This window comes from Oryx dammah, unplaced genomic scaffold (assembly GCF_014754425.2).
Source record: "Oryx dammah isolate SB20612 unplaced genomic scaffold, SCBI_Odam_1.1 HiC_scaffold_18, whole genome shotgun sequence".
NCBI lineage: Eukaryota > Metazoa > Chordata > Mammalia > Artiodactyla > Bovidae > Oryx > Oryx dammah.
In genome coordinates, this window is record NW_024070202.1 from 93,591,195 (window position 1) to 93,606,589 (window position 15,395).

Here is a 15,395-nt window from a genome sequence, read left to right on the forward strand (position 1 = left end):
TGGCTCTGACGCTTTGGAGAGATCTAAGCTAAAGATATCAATGTGAAAATAAGCCACCTGTGAGGCATCATTTGTATCTAAGGGGCAGGAATGGATAAGTGCTGAAAGAAGAGAGGAAAAGTGCACCCCACAGAGTACCAACATTTAAGGATTGACTGAGATCAAGAAGGAGCAATCAGAAAAGTAGGAAAGAGAAAACAGCGTCATGGACTCCAGGACAATAGAGTTTTAAGAAGGCAAATAATGTTTAATGTAACAGAAGAAATCAAGTAATATTAGAGTCTTTAAGAAAAATTTGCTTTTGGCATCCAGGAGATCATTGATGATCTTGGGGAGAGCAGTTTCAGTGGGGTAGGTTCAGGTAAAATGACACTTTCTAGGAAATTGATTGGGGTTTCACAGTTAACTCTGTCTCTCTGTTATCAGGAAGAATTAGGTCCCAGTGGTAGAAAGAACCTTTTATTTCTGTCCTATGTGAACTAAGGAAGCAGTTTGAATTTTTCACTGCTAAGAATAGTCCAGCCATATCAAAAAGTGATGTTGGTACCAAAGCAACTTGGGTACTAGCTTTCAAGGTTATGTGGCAGAAGGCAGTAACTGATCATACTTTATTTCTACAGTATGGATGGATTTCGACTGGTGAAATTAAATGAGGTCATCCGACAAGTGGATATTGTTATTACCTGTACAGGTATGATTGTGACACAGACAATGGGATGGCATTTGGGAACACTTGCATGGAACAAGTGAAAAATGACTGGAAATGCTCTAAACAAAACCAAACTCTGAAAGCCAGAGATAGTAGTCCACAAAACCAATCTTTCCTGTTCTTCCCACCTCTTTAGAGCTCTGACCAAAAGTATACCATTAGGCCATTCCTAGAGGAAAGTTTCTCTCTAGCCTTTTTAACTGCTTTATATCTCTATCCATCCTCAGCTACCTAACAGATGGCTACCAATGAGTTTTATTTGGGAAGCCAGATCTTAAATTTGTACATTAAAAAAAAAATTTTACTTCCAAAAGTGATGTATATTTCTTTCTAGTCCCTATAACTAAAGCAAGGCTAGAGCAGAATTTCTCTTGGTTGGAGAAAGTGGGCAAGGTAGCTGTGTTAAATTCCCAAGGAGGTAGGTTTTGAGTTTTAGAGAGTAATATGAGACACGGCTACTTTACTTATACTGAGATACATACTATTATCTTTCCATTGGAATATTGCATTTCTTTTATAACTCTTATTTTAAAGGAGGAAAATCAGAATATTTAAGAATAAAACTATTATTTATAGCCTAAAGGGGGAGCTAGGGGCAAAGAGGGACCATAAGAAACTATTCTTGTTTCACATCAACCCCTCAATCTCTTTTCTTTGTAAGTAATTTTATTGACGTGTAATTCATTTACCATACATTTCACCCACTCTAAGTGTACAATTCAATGTTTTCTAGCAAATTCACAGGGTCATACAACCATCAGAATCTAATTTTTTTATTGAGATGTAATTTACATACCGTAAAAATCACCTTTTAAAGTATATAGTTCAGTGGTTTTTACTAAAGTTGTACAACATCCCATTATCTAATTCCACAACATTTTTTATCATCCCCAAAAGAAATCTTACATCATTAGTAGTCACTCCTCTTTCTACCCTCCACTTTTCCCCAAATGCCAAAGGTAGCCTAGGCTACCATTAAATTTTGTGTCTCTATAGATTTGCCTATTCTGGATATTTAATATAAACAACCATACAATATGTTTTTCTTTTGTGACTGGCATTTTTTACCTACCATAATATTTTCATCTTTCATGATTGTTGTAGCATGTATCAGTATTTCATTCCTTTTGATTGCTGAATAACATTCCATTTTAAGATTATATCACATTTCAGTGATGTCCATTCTTCAGTTGATGGACACTTGGGTTGTTTTTACTTTTTGGCTATTATGAACAATGCTGCTGTGAACACTGTATGCAAGTTTTTTGTGAACATGTCTTTAGTTCTTTTAGATGTATACCTACAAGTGGATCATATGATAACTCTACTTTTAACATTTTGAGGAAATGCCAAACCTTCCAAAGTAACTACATCATTTTACATCCAGCCAACAATGCATGAGTTACAGTTTCTCCACACCCTTGTCAACACTTGTTACTTTCTGATTTTTAGATTATAGCCATCCTAGTATGTGTGAAATACTGTGTCACTGTGGTATTGATTTGTATCTTTGCATGTGCGTGTCAACACATTTTTGTACATCTTCTTTTGAAAATGTTTATTCAGATCCTTTACTCATTTTTAAAATAGCTTGTCTTTGGGACTTTCCCAATGGTCCAGTGTTGAAGATTCTGTGCTCCCAATGCAGGGGAGCTCCCAGCACAGGCAGGGTTTGAGCCTTGGTTGGGGAACTAAGATCCTGCATGCCGCATGGTGTGGCCAAAAACTTTCTTTAAAAAATGAGTTATCGTTTTATTTTTGAGTTGTAAGAGTTCTGTAGAAATTTTATTATTGTTCTGTAAGAGTTTTTATCATATCATGATTTGCAAGTATTTTGTCCCTTTGTGTAGGTTGTCAATTCATTTTCTTATTGGTATCATTTGCAGCACATAGTTTTTAATTTCAGTGTAATCAGTTTATTTTTTCCTTTGGTTGCTTGTGCTTTAGGTATTATTATCTAAGAAACCATTGTCTAACCCAGGTCACAAAGATTTATTCCCATGCTTTGCTTAGAGTTTTATAGTTTTAATTCTTACATTTTGGTCTTTGACCCATTTTAAGTTCAGTTTACATACAGTATGAGAAAGAGTCGAACTTCATTCCTTTTCATGTGGATATCTCTTCTGTTTTTAAGGTAATAAGAATGTGGTAACCAGAGAGCATTTAGATCGTATGAAGAATAGCTGCATCGTCTGTAACATGGGACATTCCAACACGGAGATTGATGTGGTAAGATCAAGTGACTCATCACTGGGGGCTTTTATTTTTTCTCTCTTTCCCAAGAAACATAAACTAGAAGAAGAAGAAGCAGGGTCACCAGCCATCCTAAACATGACTGTGCCGGCAGAGCTGTTCACAGTCTGTTCACTCACTAGCCTTTTGGCCTTTGTGTATGGATTCTACAAAGCTTCTTCATCTCAACTTAATCATTTAAAATGAGTGTTTTTCCACCTAAGCTTGATGCCTACTTGTACTGTAAGCCATTTCATCTTTGTGTTTAGGATTAAGAGCAAAAAAGGATATAATTATGTGAATCAGTATGCTAGTCAGTATTTGGGGGATATTTAAATTTGCTATAAAAGTGAGACAAGTAGGTTGGTCTAAGGAAACAAGTCAAGACAGAGAAATCTATAGGCTGGAATGAGAACACTGCTTAAGATTGACTGTGTCTATCAAATATTGTGGTCTCTTTTTTTTCTCTCCCTCTTTCATGGTGCTAACTCTTCCCTTAATGTATTTTCCAAACTATAGTATTGGATCTCCAGGTGTCACAATCAGTTCAGTAGCACGTGTTCCTCAAACCTGGAAAATCTATCACCTTGATTCTCTAATTTTATTATAGTCATCAAAAATTTTCTGATCCAGCAGAACACTTGGTCCTACCAAGTTGCCCAAGTAATAGTTAATAGAAGTGCTATTTATTAGACTTAGCAAAGTATCTCTCAGTGTGACTTTGCCTCTGGTTTTACATTTTTCTGGCACTTTTCTGGCACAGCTATATTTCTCTCTGGGTAAATGGCTCAAGCAAAGCATGCTTTCATCTCCACTGAGGGCTGCTCTGATTGAGCTTCAGCATTGCCAGGTGAGGATCAGTGGATATACTGGGAGCTTGTTGGACATCTATTTTAAATGGTATCTCTTTTTATCTCTATGTTCTATTCTTCAGTTATTAAAAATAGCTGGGAAAAAAACAACCTACCAGAGCCTCTTTCTACCCTTGAGGTTTTTGAGTGGTGTGACTCCATTACTTTGTCTTACCATGATATTTTCCTTGTAATGAGTAATTTGTTTAGTTTTTATTTTTGAGGATTGTGGGGGTTTTTTCGGTTTTGGGGTTTTTTTATTTTTGGTTAAGTTTTACTTTTGTGTGATACTGCGCCTTTGTTAAGTGGTCAAAGATATTAATATTTCTAAACTGTCCAGCCTGTGGTTGAATCACTTTGGAAAAGTTTGCTCTATCTTCAATGGTAGTGTCACAGGGCACATAAATGAAATTTAAGGAAATAACAAACTGAAGTAATCATGGATTCCTAGAATGTTCATTCACTCCTTAGCAAATTTGTGTTGAGTTTTTGCTCTGCTCTGTGCTTAGTCCTAACTGGCTGAAGAAGTAGCAGTGGACAGTATGCCCGCTTTCTCAGAGCTTGTATCCTAGTGTGGGAAACAGTGACTAGACAGACATTTATGTCATTTAGTGCCTAATACTGCAGTAAAACAGAAAGATGAGTGCATTGAGGATGCTGTTTAGTTAGGGCAATCAAAGAAGGCTCTTTGAGGAGGTAACATTTGCACAAAGCTTGAATGACTATTCAGAGAGGATGATAAGTAAAGACCATGAGGTAGAAACATGCTTGATGTGTTTGAGGAACAGAAAAGAGTGCTTGGTGTGTTTGAGGAACAGAAAAGATGCCACTGTGGCAAGAACAGAATGGATAAGGGGATGAGGATAAGAGGCAGGCAGCAAGGAGGTAGGAGGTTATGTAGTGCTTTTAGGCCATGGCTTGGACTTTAGATTTTATTCTTTGTACAAGAGAAGCCATTGGAAGGTTTTGAGCAGATGACTGATGAAATCTGACTTATGTTTTAAAAGAGTACCCTGGCTGTTATATGACAAAAATACTTACGGAGCTTGAGTAGTGATAGGGACGATAGAAAACTCTTTTCAGTATTTCCAGCAACAGAAGGTAGTAGCTTGGGTTAGATGGATGGATAAACAATGGAGGTGGTTAGAAGTGAAGTGAAGGTAGCAGTATATTGTCAAGAAGTGATATATTGTGTAGCAATGGGATTTGCTACATGGACTGGATGCAGAGTGTGATAAAAAGAGAGGAGAATCACTATAAGTTAACTCAGCAAAACTGCAAAGGAGAGTGGTTTGGTAAATTTTTATCCAGATTTTTTAGTGATAAAAAGTGTAAGGGTCTTTTTTTTGTGTAAGAATTTACAGCTAACCTGACCTTGAAACGTTGACTGCTGCATTTTTAAGATGGAATCACTCATGGAAAGAGTTGGAAACCTATGTTATTTTCTGAAAAATAAGACCATGAATACTCAGGGAACCTGTGATAGAGACTGTGCTCTCAGCTGCCTTTCAGCCAAGTCCTTCTTTTACATACTTCCTTTCTACTGAAAAGAGACCTGCTTACCCATATGTGTCACACAGACTGCCTATATGATTGTAAGCTTCACAGTTCAAGTAGCTAAACCATTATGTGCACATTCTTTGAAAGTTTTTGCCAACCAAAGAATTACCACCTGAGACTTGCTACCAACTCCGTGCTTCACAGGACTAGAACCACAGTTGTTCTTGGCTTTACAATGGGATGTACACCTAGTTTGGGAAGGGAGTGAGCATAGGGAATCTTTTTCCTTGTAGATTGCTTAGTGACTATAAATTCACAGAAAAGGCATTGGATGTCTCTAGGTGAAATTCTTGTAAAATTGCTAGCCATAGGAAATGCTTCTCTCAAGGAGTGTGAATGTCAAATAGACTTCAGTAGATTATTGGGGTCGCCTGGGCAGTGCCAGGGGTCACTTAACCAAGTTTCCTTTTAAACCCCATTTGAAACCCTCAGGTCTTTGGCTTGCATCATAGCCATCCTAGTTCTGTCATAAGTCGCCTCTACTAAACGTTGACTATCTTATGATGTTCCTAAGAAGTTCCCTTTTCTTGATTCCACTAGATCTTTTTTTTCAGGGAATACTTCCTAAAACAAGAGACTCTTATTGTCATTGTGTCGACTCCTTACCTCCGATCACAAGGATTGCTTGTCGCGTGGAAGATTAGGAATATAAAACACTAAGAACTTGAAATACTTTAAGTCCCATTATCTCAATGAAAAAGTTGCTAGTGTTACCAAGGAGTATCTCTTGTCTCTACATGGTTGTTGTCCTCCATGGTAATATATCTGAAAGCTAAGGAATTACTTTGTATATCCTTAACTTCCCCAAATGGCCTATTTGTTCAAATTCTTTTTAAATTCTATTTACAGTGTTTCTTTATAAAATTTCTCTTTAAAATTCTAATTTTAAAGTAATGCTTGCTTAATTTAAAATTCAAGCAATATATTGATAAATATATTTTAAAGAAGTAAAAAATTTACAAAATTGAGATTATAGTATATTATTTCTACAACTAGATTTTTTTCACTTAACAATAATGTATAGTTTAAGAATTACATTATATTCCATTGTATGGAATTATCCTGATTTACTTAGCCATTCCCATGTTGATATACATTTTTTGCTATTACAAATAATGCTGGGCTAAACATTCTTGGGCACTTATATTTGTGAACTTGAACAAGTATTTCTATAAGATAGAGCCCTAAAAGTGAATTTGATTGGGCAAAGTGATTTGATTAGGTAAATAAATAATTTTGTTAGCTACTGCCAAATTACCCTCTAGAAAAGTTGAACTAATTTATGAAACTTGACATCTCAACAGATTTTATATTTCCCATTTACCTAAAAAAGAAATGGTCCAGACCGTTGATAAAGTCCTAAATATAATGAATATAATTATATGTCTTTCTTTCCCACTAGATTAGTAACGAAAAGATACAGTCTCTGTCAATAAACAGCTCATAGTCCAGTAGGGGAGTCCACAGTCTTATCTATAATAGTGTTCTCTGCTAAAATGCCTAGAATATAGTATATACTCTAGTAAATGATTGTTGTATAACTAAAGTGTTTCTCTTTCTTTGTCTGAAAACTGCTATTTGGCAGAACTTCTCAGTTGTTACCAGCTTGAGCCAATGAGTCTTAGTGTACAGACTCCCTTTCTATTTTAGGCATTGCCTCTTGGAAGAAGGAAGTTGTGGTCTTAAGTCTAAACCCTGTGACTGTTATTTGATTGCTGCCGTTAATAAACTTAACATTTCTTCTCTTGTTCTCGGAATATACACTATACAGAAATGGAAGGAGGGTGAGCCATTGGGAGCTTTACTCTACCATGAAACATTGCTCTAAAGGCTACCTCACATTTGCACCTAGGTCACAAAGCTTCTGTAACCTTAGGGTGAACCACCCTCATTGAGAAGGTGGAACCTGGGACTTTGGAACATGAGGGCAGAACCCTGGGCCCCCGCATGCTCTTTGTAGGGCATTCAGCCTTCTCTAACTAATCTCACTGAGCTCTCACCCTCCTTTTCCTGTGTCTCTTCAGCACTTACGTGTTCAGTTTGCACTGTATTAATTTGCACTGTTTGCATGCTGCTTCATAAGTATTAAAGGCTTTTATCCCCTCACAAATGTATTGTTTTGTGTCCCGAAGGCAGAAACCATGTCTTTGGTTTCTTTTGTATTTCCCATAGCACCTTTTACTGTGCTCAGCAGAGAATGGGCGCACAATATATGTTGTGGAATGACATCCTGAGTGACCCCTACCCTGGCTGGGCCTAAGATTAAATCCCCTGAAATGGAACAGTCCTAACCAACCCAGGACAGGTATTCTCCATCTGGCATGTTGGTTGCTTCTTTCAACTTGCTATTTGAAATGGCTCCCTGCAACATCTTTCCATCCAAAAAGTGGGACTTGGCACAGCTGATGATGTGCTTGCCGTATGTGTTCCAGGCGAGTCTGCGGACACCAGAACTGACGTGGGAGCGAGTGAGATCCCAAGTTGACCATGTAATATGGCCTGACGGCAAGAGGATAGTATTGTTGGCAGAGGTAAGATCTGTGCTGGTAGAGAGATTCACCCCTGGCAGGAGAAACTGCAGTACCCAGGTCTCCTGCCCCTCACGTTCTCTCATGCTTTCAACTCCTCTTAAGAAGAGGCTTAACTACTTTACCAAATGGATTTTATATCTAATTGTGAAAGGTCTTTTCATTCAGCAATTAAGAAAACTATTTTGGTTCCCCACTTTTCACCAATTATCCTGTCTCTCCCTGTCACTCTGCAGGTTGAGTCAGACAATGACATTACTGTAGAAGGAATTAATGAGTAGAACCATTGACACTTTGAGTGATGCTTACAAAGAGATAATGTCATTTGTGGGAAGGTTTAATCAGTAGGCACAAAGTAGATATTCCTGACTGTACCTAAGACAGTCTTAGGCAAACTCTGGGAAGATCCTGTCTTTGCTTATAGAGTCCTTGTTTCTGAGTGTCCGCTCCTCTAAGTTGAGCCAGTCAGTTATGTATTGGTTGTGTGATTGATAGTTCCCTATGACTTCTTCTGGGCTTCCCTGGTGGTTCAGCTGGTAAAGAATCCACCCACAATGCGGGAGACCTGGGTTTGATCCCTGGGTTGGGAAGATCACCTGGAGAAGGGAAAGGCTACCCACTCCAGTATTCTGGACATGACTGAATGACTTTCACTTTCATGTTCATGACTTCTAGTTCAGCCTTCCTCTTGACTTCGATTCCATTTTTCTTTCTGGCCCCACCTCATGGCCTATGGGATCTTAGTTCCCCAAGCAGGGATCAAACCTGCAACCCTTGAGTTGGAAGTGTAGTCTTAACCGTTGGGCCACCAGGGAAGTCTGCCTTTTCATTCCACTTAGACTTCCATGTCAGTGTTTGGCCACTTTCCCTTTCTTGACAGCTTCTCTTCCCTATCCTAGATTTCTGACAGCTGTAACAATGCCCCCTGTTTTTACCTTGACACTTTTCTCTTCTTCAGGGAAAGATACCAAGGTTACAAGGAGAATACTAATACTTTCCTTAGTTTTGATCTTCAGTCTTATTTCTTAATTAAAGAAACAATATAAAAAATGTAAAACATATGCTGTATTCACCTAAAGACCTTTAAATTTTGGTGTATTCTGCCTATTCTCTTCACCTTTTCTCACCTCAAATACTTTAGGGCATCTATAACCTTATGTACAAGAGTATGTGCAGGGAGAGGATGGGCAGATGGTTAAATATTCACTGACTGCTTTAAAGTCAGCCCACTGTCTGGTGACTTATTTCTAGTTGCCCTGAGAGGTTCCAGCTAGTAATTTTGGTGACAAAAGCTAGCACCACAGTTGTTTTTTGCTACTATGGTTGAGCAAAAACTATGGTCAAGCTTCCTAGGAAATAAAGTAGTAAAGGATGGCATTGGGGTAAGGTTCCAGTCCTTCTAACTCTCTGAATCACGTACTGGAAATACATGACTGCCCTTGAATTCAGGAGAAGCAAACTGAAGAAGAAGCACAGAAACTATTGCAGCCTCCTAAAGCAAAAAATATCTCCCATCACAACCTGGAGAGATTGCCCTTGAATTTGACCAGATCATTGTTTAGGACATTTTATCAAAGGAATACCAATGCCCCAGAAGGAAGATATTCTGTAATAGAAAGTAAAAATTCAAGGGAAATATAGCCTTCCTTGGCATAAGCCTCTGTGTCAAGTGACCACCTCTATTTTTTTTTCTATTCTTTTTTACATAAACCTAGAGATCTTTTATCTTGTTACCTTCATCAGATCGTCCAGAACTTTTTAACATTTCACTCAAAGGTCAATCAGTTCATTTCCGTTGATTGAACAACTGCTTTTTGTCTAGCATGTTAGTTGAGAAGTTTTTGGAAAATGGCAATCATGTTCTCACATTGCGCCAAGTCAGAGACTCTGTCTAACCAACCCCTATGTGTGTTAACCCTTGCACTCTAGGGCCGTCTGCTGAACCTGAGCTGCTCCACAGTGCCTACATTTGTGCTCTCAATCACTGCTACAACTCAGGTAAGGCCTCCAGAGTGGGGAAGCAGTGGGCTGGAGAGGGGTACTAGCCTAGGAGGGTTTCACTTGATATGGGGTAGGTTGCTATGAGTGGTCTGTCAGCATCCATCTCTGCTTTTCTAGGCTCTAGCCTTGATAGAGCTCTACAATGCTCCTGAGGGTCGCTATAAGCAAGATGTCTACCTGTTGCCCAAGAAAATGGGTAAGCATGAGCTTTTTTTTCCTCTTCCTTACCAAGTAGCTCAGAGTCAGAGACTAAGTGAAGTTGGGGGACATTATATTTCTTAGGAATAAAAGAAGGGTATTTTCATCATGTAAAGTAGGAGCTAGACTTCCTAGATTCTATCCCCAGTTGATTTATCACATTTTCCAAATAGTTTGCCCTGATGAAGTCAGGACATTTTGCTGTGATTTAGTTTACCTGTCTATGAATTCTCAGGACTTTCCCAAAGTATCTATTATACAAAAAGAGAATCTCAAAGGAAAAAAAAAAATCTTCCCCCCAAGAGAGAGGAAAACCTTGTGACATCTGACTTACTCCAGTTCTAGGATGCTGAATGGCCCCTACCAAACTTTCCTACTCCCACCTCCTAACTCTGACCCTGTTATTTCAGGCCAAAGGAAAGACTCTGAACAGCTTCTGTTAAGAGTTTAATTATGTGGCTCTTTCGTATAAGAGAAACATTAAACTGCCTTAAGTTTTTAAAGAATACTGCTGCAAGCGCCTGAACTGAGAGTATGTTTATAAACTCCCAAACCAAAAATTGGGAGAGTAAATCAGCTTCTGGTTTTGTTTTGTTTCAGCATTAGATACATAGCAACTGTGAGCAGTTGATATATTCTCCTTTAATAGACACTTTAGATGAATGTAAAAAAGTCTAATAGTCCATAGCTGAATATATAATGAAGTTAGGGAGACCAAACCAATACATAGGAAGTGACACAAAATTCTGAAAAAGTAATAAGTATTTAGGTAAGAGAATATAAATAGAAACCGCTAAGAACTAGGGGGACTGAAAACAAAGCCAATAGTGTAGGATACTCCTCAGTCACTCTTTTCAGAGCTCCACAGGTGTTAGTTTTCCTGAGTGACCCAGAGTATCAAGTTCAGGGCAGAACTAATGCAGGAGCTTCCTGTTTTTCAGTCCCTCCACTCTCCCATCCTTTCTTTTGCATTCTCAGGCTGATTTGCTGCTTTCGTCTCCCTCTCACTTTTCTGTGGAGAAGGAAAGGTTCCAGGCTGAAATAGCTTGTAAGGAAGAAATATTATGCCTTTGAAAAGCACTGGACTTAAACTCAAGCAACCATTCCTTAGAATTGGGGTCCAGTGAGCAAAAGTTAAGCTCCAAGAATTAGAAGGTGTCTTGGGACACTCTCTGGCTCAGATGGTAAAGAATCTGCCTGCAGTGCAGGAGGCCCAGATTCAGTCCCTGGGTCGGGAAGATCTCCTGGAGAAGGGAATGACAATCCACTCCAGTGTTCTTGCCTGGAGAATCCCCTGGACAGAGGGGCCTGACGGGCTATAGTCCATGGGGTCGCAAAGAGCCAGACACAACTGAGCGACTGACACTTTCCACTTTTTAAGGCTGGAGAGGACAGCCAGACAAGAGGCATGAATGCTTATACCAGGTCTTGTGTGATCTGTTTCAGATGAGTATGTGGCCAGCCTACACCTGCCCACCTTTGATGCCCACCTGACTGAGCTGACAGATGAACAGGCCAAGTATCTGGGGCTCAACAAGAATGGGCCCTTCAAGCCCAATTACTACAGGTACCTTGAACTCCCTAGAAATGGGGAAGCCTGGGTAATCATGAGCTTCCTGCACTGGAATTGGTCTTGGCATCCATCACCATATTTCCATGAACTCAGAAAAATAAACCCACTCTCCCCACTGCCACCCCCAAAGGATTCTTTGAAGCCATGTCCAAACATTAAATAGTGTTCCCTTTCTTGATTTGTCATTTCATCTTCTTGATATGACGTTTATCCCTGTCTAGAGAAAATCTGGCCTTTGTCATTGATATGAAAAAGCACTGCATTTATCTACCCTCACCACACACTCCAGAAAAGTGCCTGCCTCCTCGTTACACCTTTAGGCAGTCTCTTCATGTCCCAGCATCCCCACAAGCTGATAACATCATAGTCTCATCTTTCTTTTTCCCTATAGGTATTAAGTTCCTGTAACTCAAGCCAGAAGTTTTAAGGAATAGAACTCCAAGTCTTTTCTCCACTCCTATACAGGAAAGAACCCAGCAAACTGCTTCTCCAATAAGCTGCCCGCCGTGCTCACCCTCTATGTTAGGTTATTTATTTATTAAAATCTAGAGTCCTGTGCCTGTCTCCTCGGCCCAGAGTGTGGTTGCTGTCCCAAAGGCTGTGAGAGCCACAGGGGAAGGCTGAGGAAGGAAAGAAACGGGGTTCCCGTGCATCTTCGGCATCATTCCCCACTGACTCGGAATCCTCAGCACTGGTCATCGTTCTCTAGTCCAGGCTCAGGAGCTCGTCTGTGGATTCCAGACTCCTTGTTTTCTGGGGTTTTCTGGAATAAATTTTTAGCAGCTGCCTTTCTCAGCTTTGGCCCTTCCCCAGGTGAGGCCTTCTGGAAGCCATTGAGTTAACACAGCCTGGGTTCCCAGCCTCGACCCTTGCTATCACTGCCTTCTTTGTAAAATGGCTGGGAAGGAAGGAGTGTTGTCTTTGGCAAACTGCACTGAGATCTCAGCTGTGCCTCTGCTTCCTGGGAGTCTCCTTCCTTACCCAGGACTCCTTTTTTTCCCCTTGAATATTTATGTCCATTTTAACACTTTCAGGTTCCAATAGGAGTGTGCCTCTACTATTTCCTCAGCAGCTCTGATGTTTGTCAGACATTTGTTTTGGCGTCTTTCTAACCCACCTAGCCTCTGCTCAGGAAGTGAGGGCCAGCCCCACTGGGGCCCATAATTTTACTTCCTTGTCATTTAACTGGATAGTTTCCCAGGAGGCCCCCTTCAGACTGGCACTATCTCAGAAAAAAGAAAGCTTGTTGTGAAACACTGCTTCCCGAAACTTCCTTTGATTGCCTAAAACTCCTTCTAAAGCTGAGCAGGAAGTGGCTTACTTTCCAAGGGACCTGGGAGATCAGGGCTTCAGAAATGCAGCCCACAGCTCAGCACCCTAAAGAAGCAGAATATAGTTATTTGTCTCCTGGGAAGGGCTTTGACCCTTAACTGGCTAAGCTATACAGGGAAGGCACTGTAAACTGAATCCATGTGATCACAGCTAGGTTGACTAATTTGAACCTCATCAAATATTCATCCCTTGCCATTGCCATTGATGAAACTGAGATCTAATGTCTCTGCAGTTTGGTCTGTGGTCTTTCTTCTCTGCTGGGATATCACTTTATGTTCTGCCCTTTTCTATCTTGGGATTCTGTGTTTTGGAGGTAGTTTCTTAAGTAAACTCTGAAATTACAAAAAAAAAAAAGTAATATGAGCAGCCTGAAATGTTGTGTCCCACCTAAGAGCTGAATTCCTTTTGGAGACTGACCTGTTAGTCTCAAGGGTTCCACTGGGACCAGATTGGTTCCAAGAGGTAAAGTCTCCAGACCTCCCAGGATCACCATAAACTTCCCAACCTAATTCTGCCCTCCGATTTCTACCTTCTCTAACTTCTCCTGCTCTTCACATATACCCACAGAGCTAGTCTGGAAATGACCTTTCTTTTGGAGGCAGGAAGGTAGACCTTAGGTAAATGGCTAAATTTGCCTCATTAAATAGTACAGACTCAACCCATAGAATCTGGTTCCTCAGAGGCCATATATCTTAGCAAGTACTGGAAAAATGCCATATATGTGGCTTTATTTTTTCATGGAGATCATAAATGTTGAAAATTCCACCAGGCCATTCAGTTCTTCCTTTTGCCTACCCAGTATTAATTAACTGGCTTTTGTATTAATTAACTGGATTAATTGCAGAAGATTCAAAAGATGAGATTTGTATCTCATCTTATATCCAGAGATGATTCTATTAGGCAGATATTTGGACCCTAGCCTATTATGTTCCTAAGCCAAAAGTCATAACCTGTTGTTTCTCAGCAAAACCTGGCAGCTGCCTGTGGAACCCACAAGCATGTGCTGATCCTGTCAGCGCATACTCTGCCTTGCCATAGTGAAGAGACCATTCCACATGAAAAAGGAGCCACACTGGGCTTCTAGATTAGGTTGCCCGTGTTGCTGCCCATGGTGAGGTGTTTGCCTCTGAGTTTCAGGTGACCACTCGTCCTTTCTTTCTGAGGACTCTGTATCATAACCATTAGTGAGGGAGGAGGTCCAGGCCTCCTGAGTATTTGGGTTCTACTTTGGTGTTGGAATTCAGTCATTATTCTTTCTGCCCAGGTAATCAGAACAAAAGTGTCTTCTTTCCTCACTTAGATGCATCCTAAGTATCTGGATGCATCTTAAGCTCTCACCTTAAATGCATTTCTAGGTATCTGGAAGCCTGGGAAAGAAGACCAATGATCTCTTTATATGTGGCCCTGGCCTGTGAGGTCTTACCATTTTCTCTGCAATGAATTGTGCTCGTTTTCAAGGATATTTTTGGCCTTCTTAATAGAAATATTTTCTTTTTCTCATTCAAAAAAAAAATATGGTATCTGGTCTACCTTCCCTCTGCCCTCCTGGCTTCTAATCCTCCCCTCCTATATGAGCACGGCACCCCATGGCCACATGCTCCTATGACCCTTTTCTGCTGCTTGGCTTTTTCTGAACAGATCTGAAATTGCTGCTCCTGTGGTTTTTGCCAAATTAACTTTGTCATGGTTTAAAAAAAAAAAAGAAATCAAAATGCATTGTTGCATTAAGCTTTTTTAATAAAGGAAAATTACAGAAAAAAATAGGCAACACCAGCAAATTATATGTGGACAAGTTCTAAACTATATATACATACATATATATATAAAAATAATCATCTAGTTCTCACTGTCATCTTACTGAAAGGAAATAAAACCTCTAATGATTGCCATTTCTGAGAGGCTCTTGGAAATCTTTATGTCTAAGTGATTGTATTAGATCAGCAATAATGAATATGTAATCTCAAAAGATAAATAAAATATTCTTAAAATGGATTCTGGTACTGAGAGTATTCCTTGCTTCAGTAAACTAGGAATTCAGAGATGAGAGAGGTTTCTGGGCAACGAGCTAGAGAGCCCGCTGTAGTGCAAGGATATGAAAAGCTAAGCACTTACCAATAGGGGCCTCAGCCCTGAGTCCCTTATCCCGTTGTGGATCACTCCAGTCATAAATGTCGCCCTCCCGCAACTGCCCACCCTGTTATGTGTATAAAGAGCCTGCCTTCTTGGGGCCACCCCTCTGGGGAGTTGAGACATATAGGCTTAAGGCAGAGAAACTAAATAAAGCCTGGTTCTTGGTTCCCCAAGCCCTCTCTGTGCTGCCCTTATCTGGAGAGCACAGAAAGGGAGCATCCTATGGTATGGGCCCCAAAGACCCTGACTAGAGGATCTGACTACTACCTCTAACCAAAGAG

At 40.0% G+C, this 15,395-nt stretch overlaps 1 protein-coding gene across 4 annotated transcripts in view; it reads left to right on the top strand.

Annotated features, from left to right (window-relative positions):
* AHCYL2 (adenosylhomocysteinase like 2) overlaps positions 1-14,976 on the top strand; it is a 187,327-nt gene extending 172,351 nt beyond the window's left edge. For all 4 annotated transcript variants that reach the window (XM_040259613.1, XM_040259614.1, XM_040259616.1 and 1 more), the window contains exons 11-17: positions 621-691; positions 2,844-2,938; positions 7,785-7,883; positions 9,810-9,878; positions 9,999-10,077; positions 11,526-11,646; positions 12,044-14,976. In XM_040259613.1, coding sequence (XP_040115547.1) covers positions 621-691; positions 2,844-2,938; positions 7,785-7,883; positions 9,810-9,878; positions 9,999-10,077; positions 11,526-11,646; positions 12,044-12,050 — 541 coding nt within the window. In that variant the 3' untranslated portion in view covers positions 12,051-14,976. The remainder of the gene's footprint in view (positions 1-620; positions 692-2,843; positions 2,939-7,784; positions 7,884-9,809; positions 9,879-9,998; positions 10,078-11,525; positions 11,647-12,043) is intronic.
* Positions 14,977-15,395: the final 419 nt, after the last annotated feature.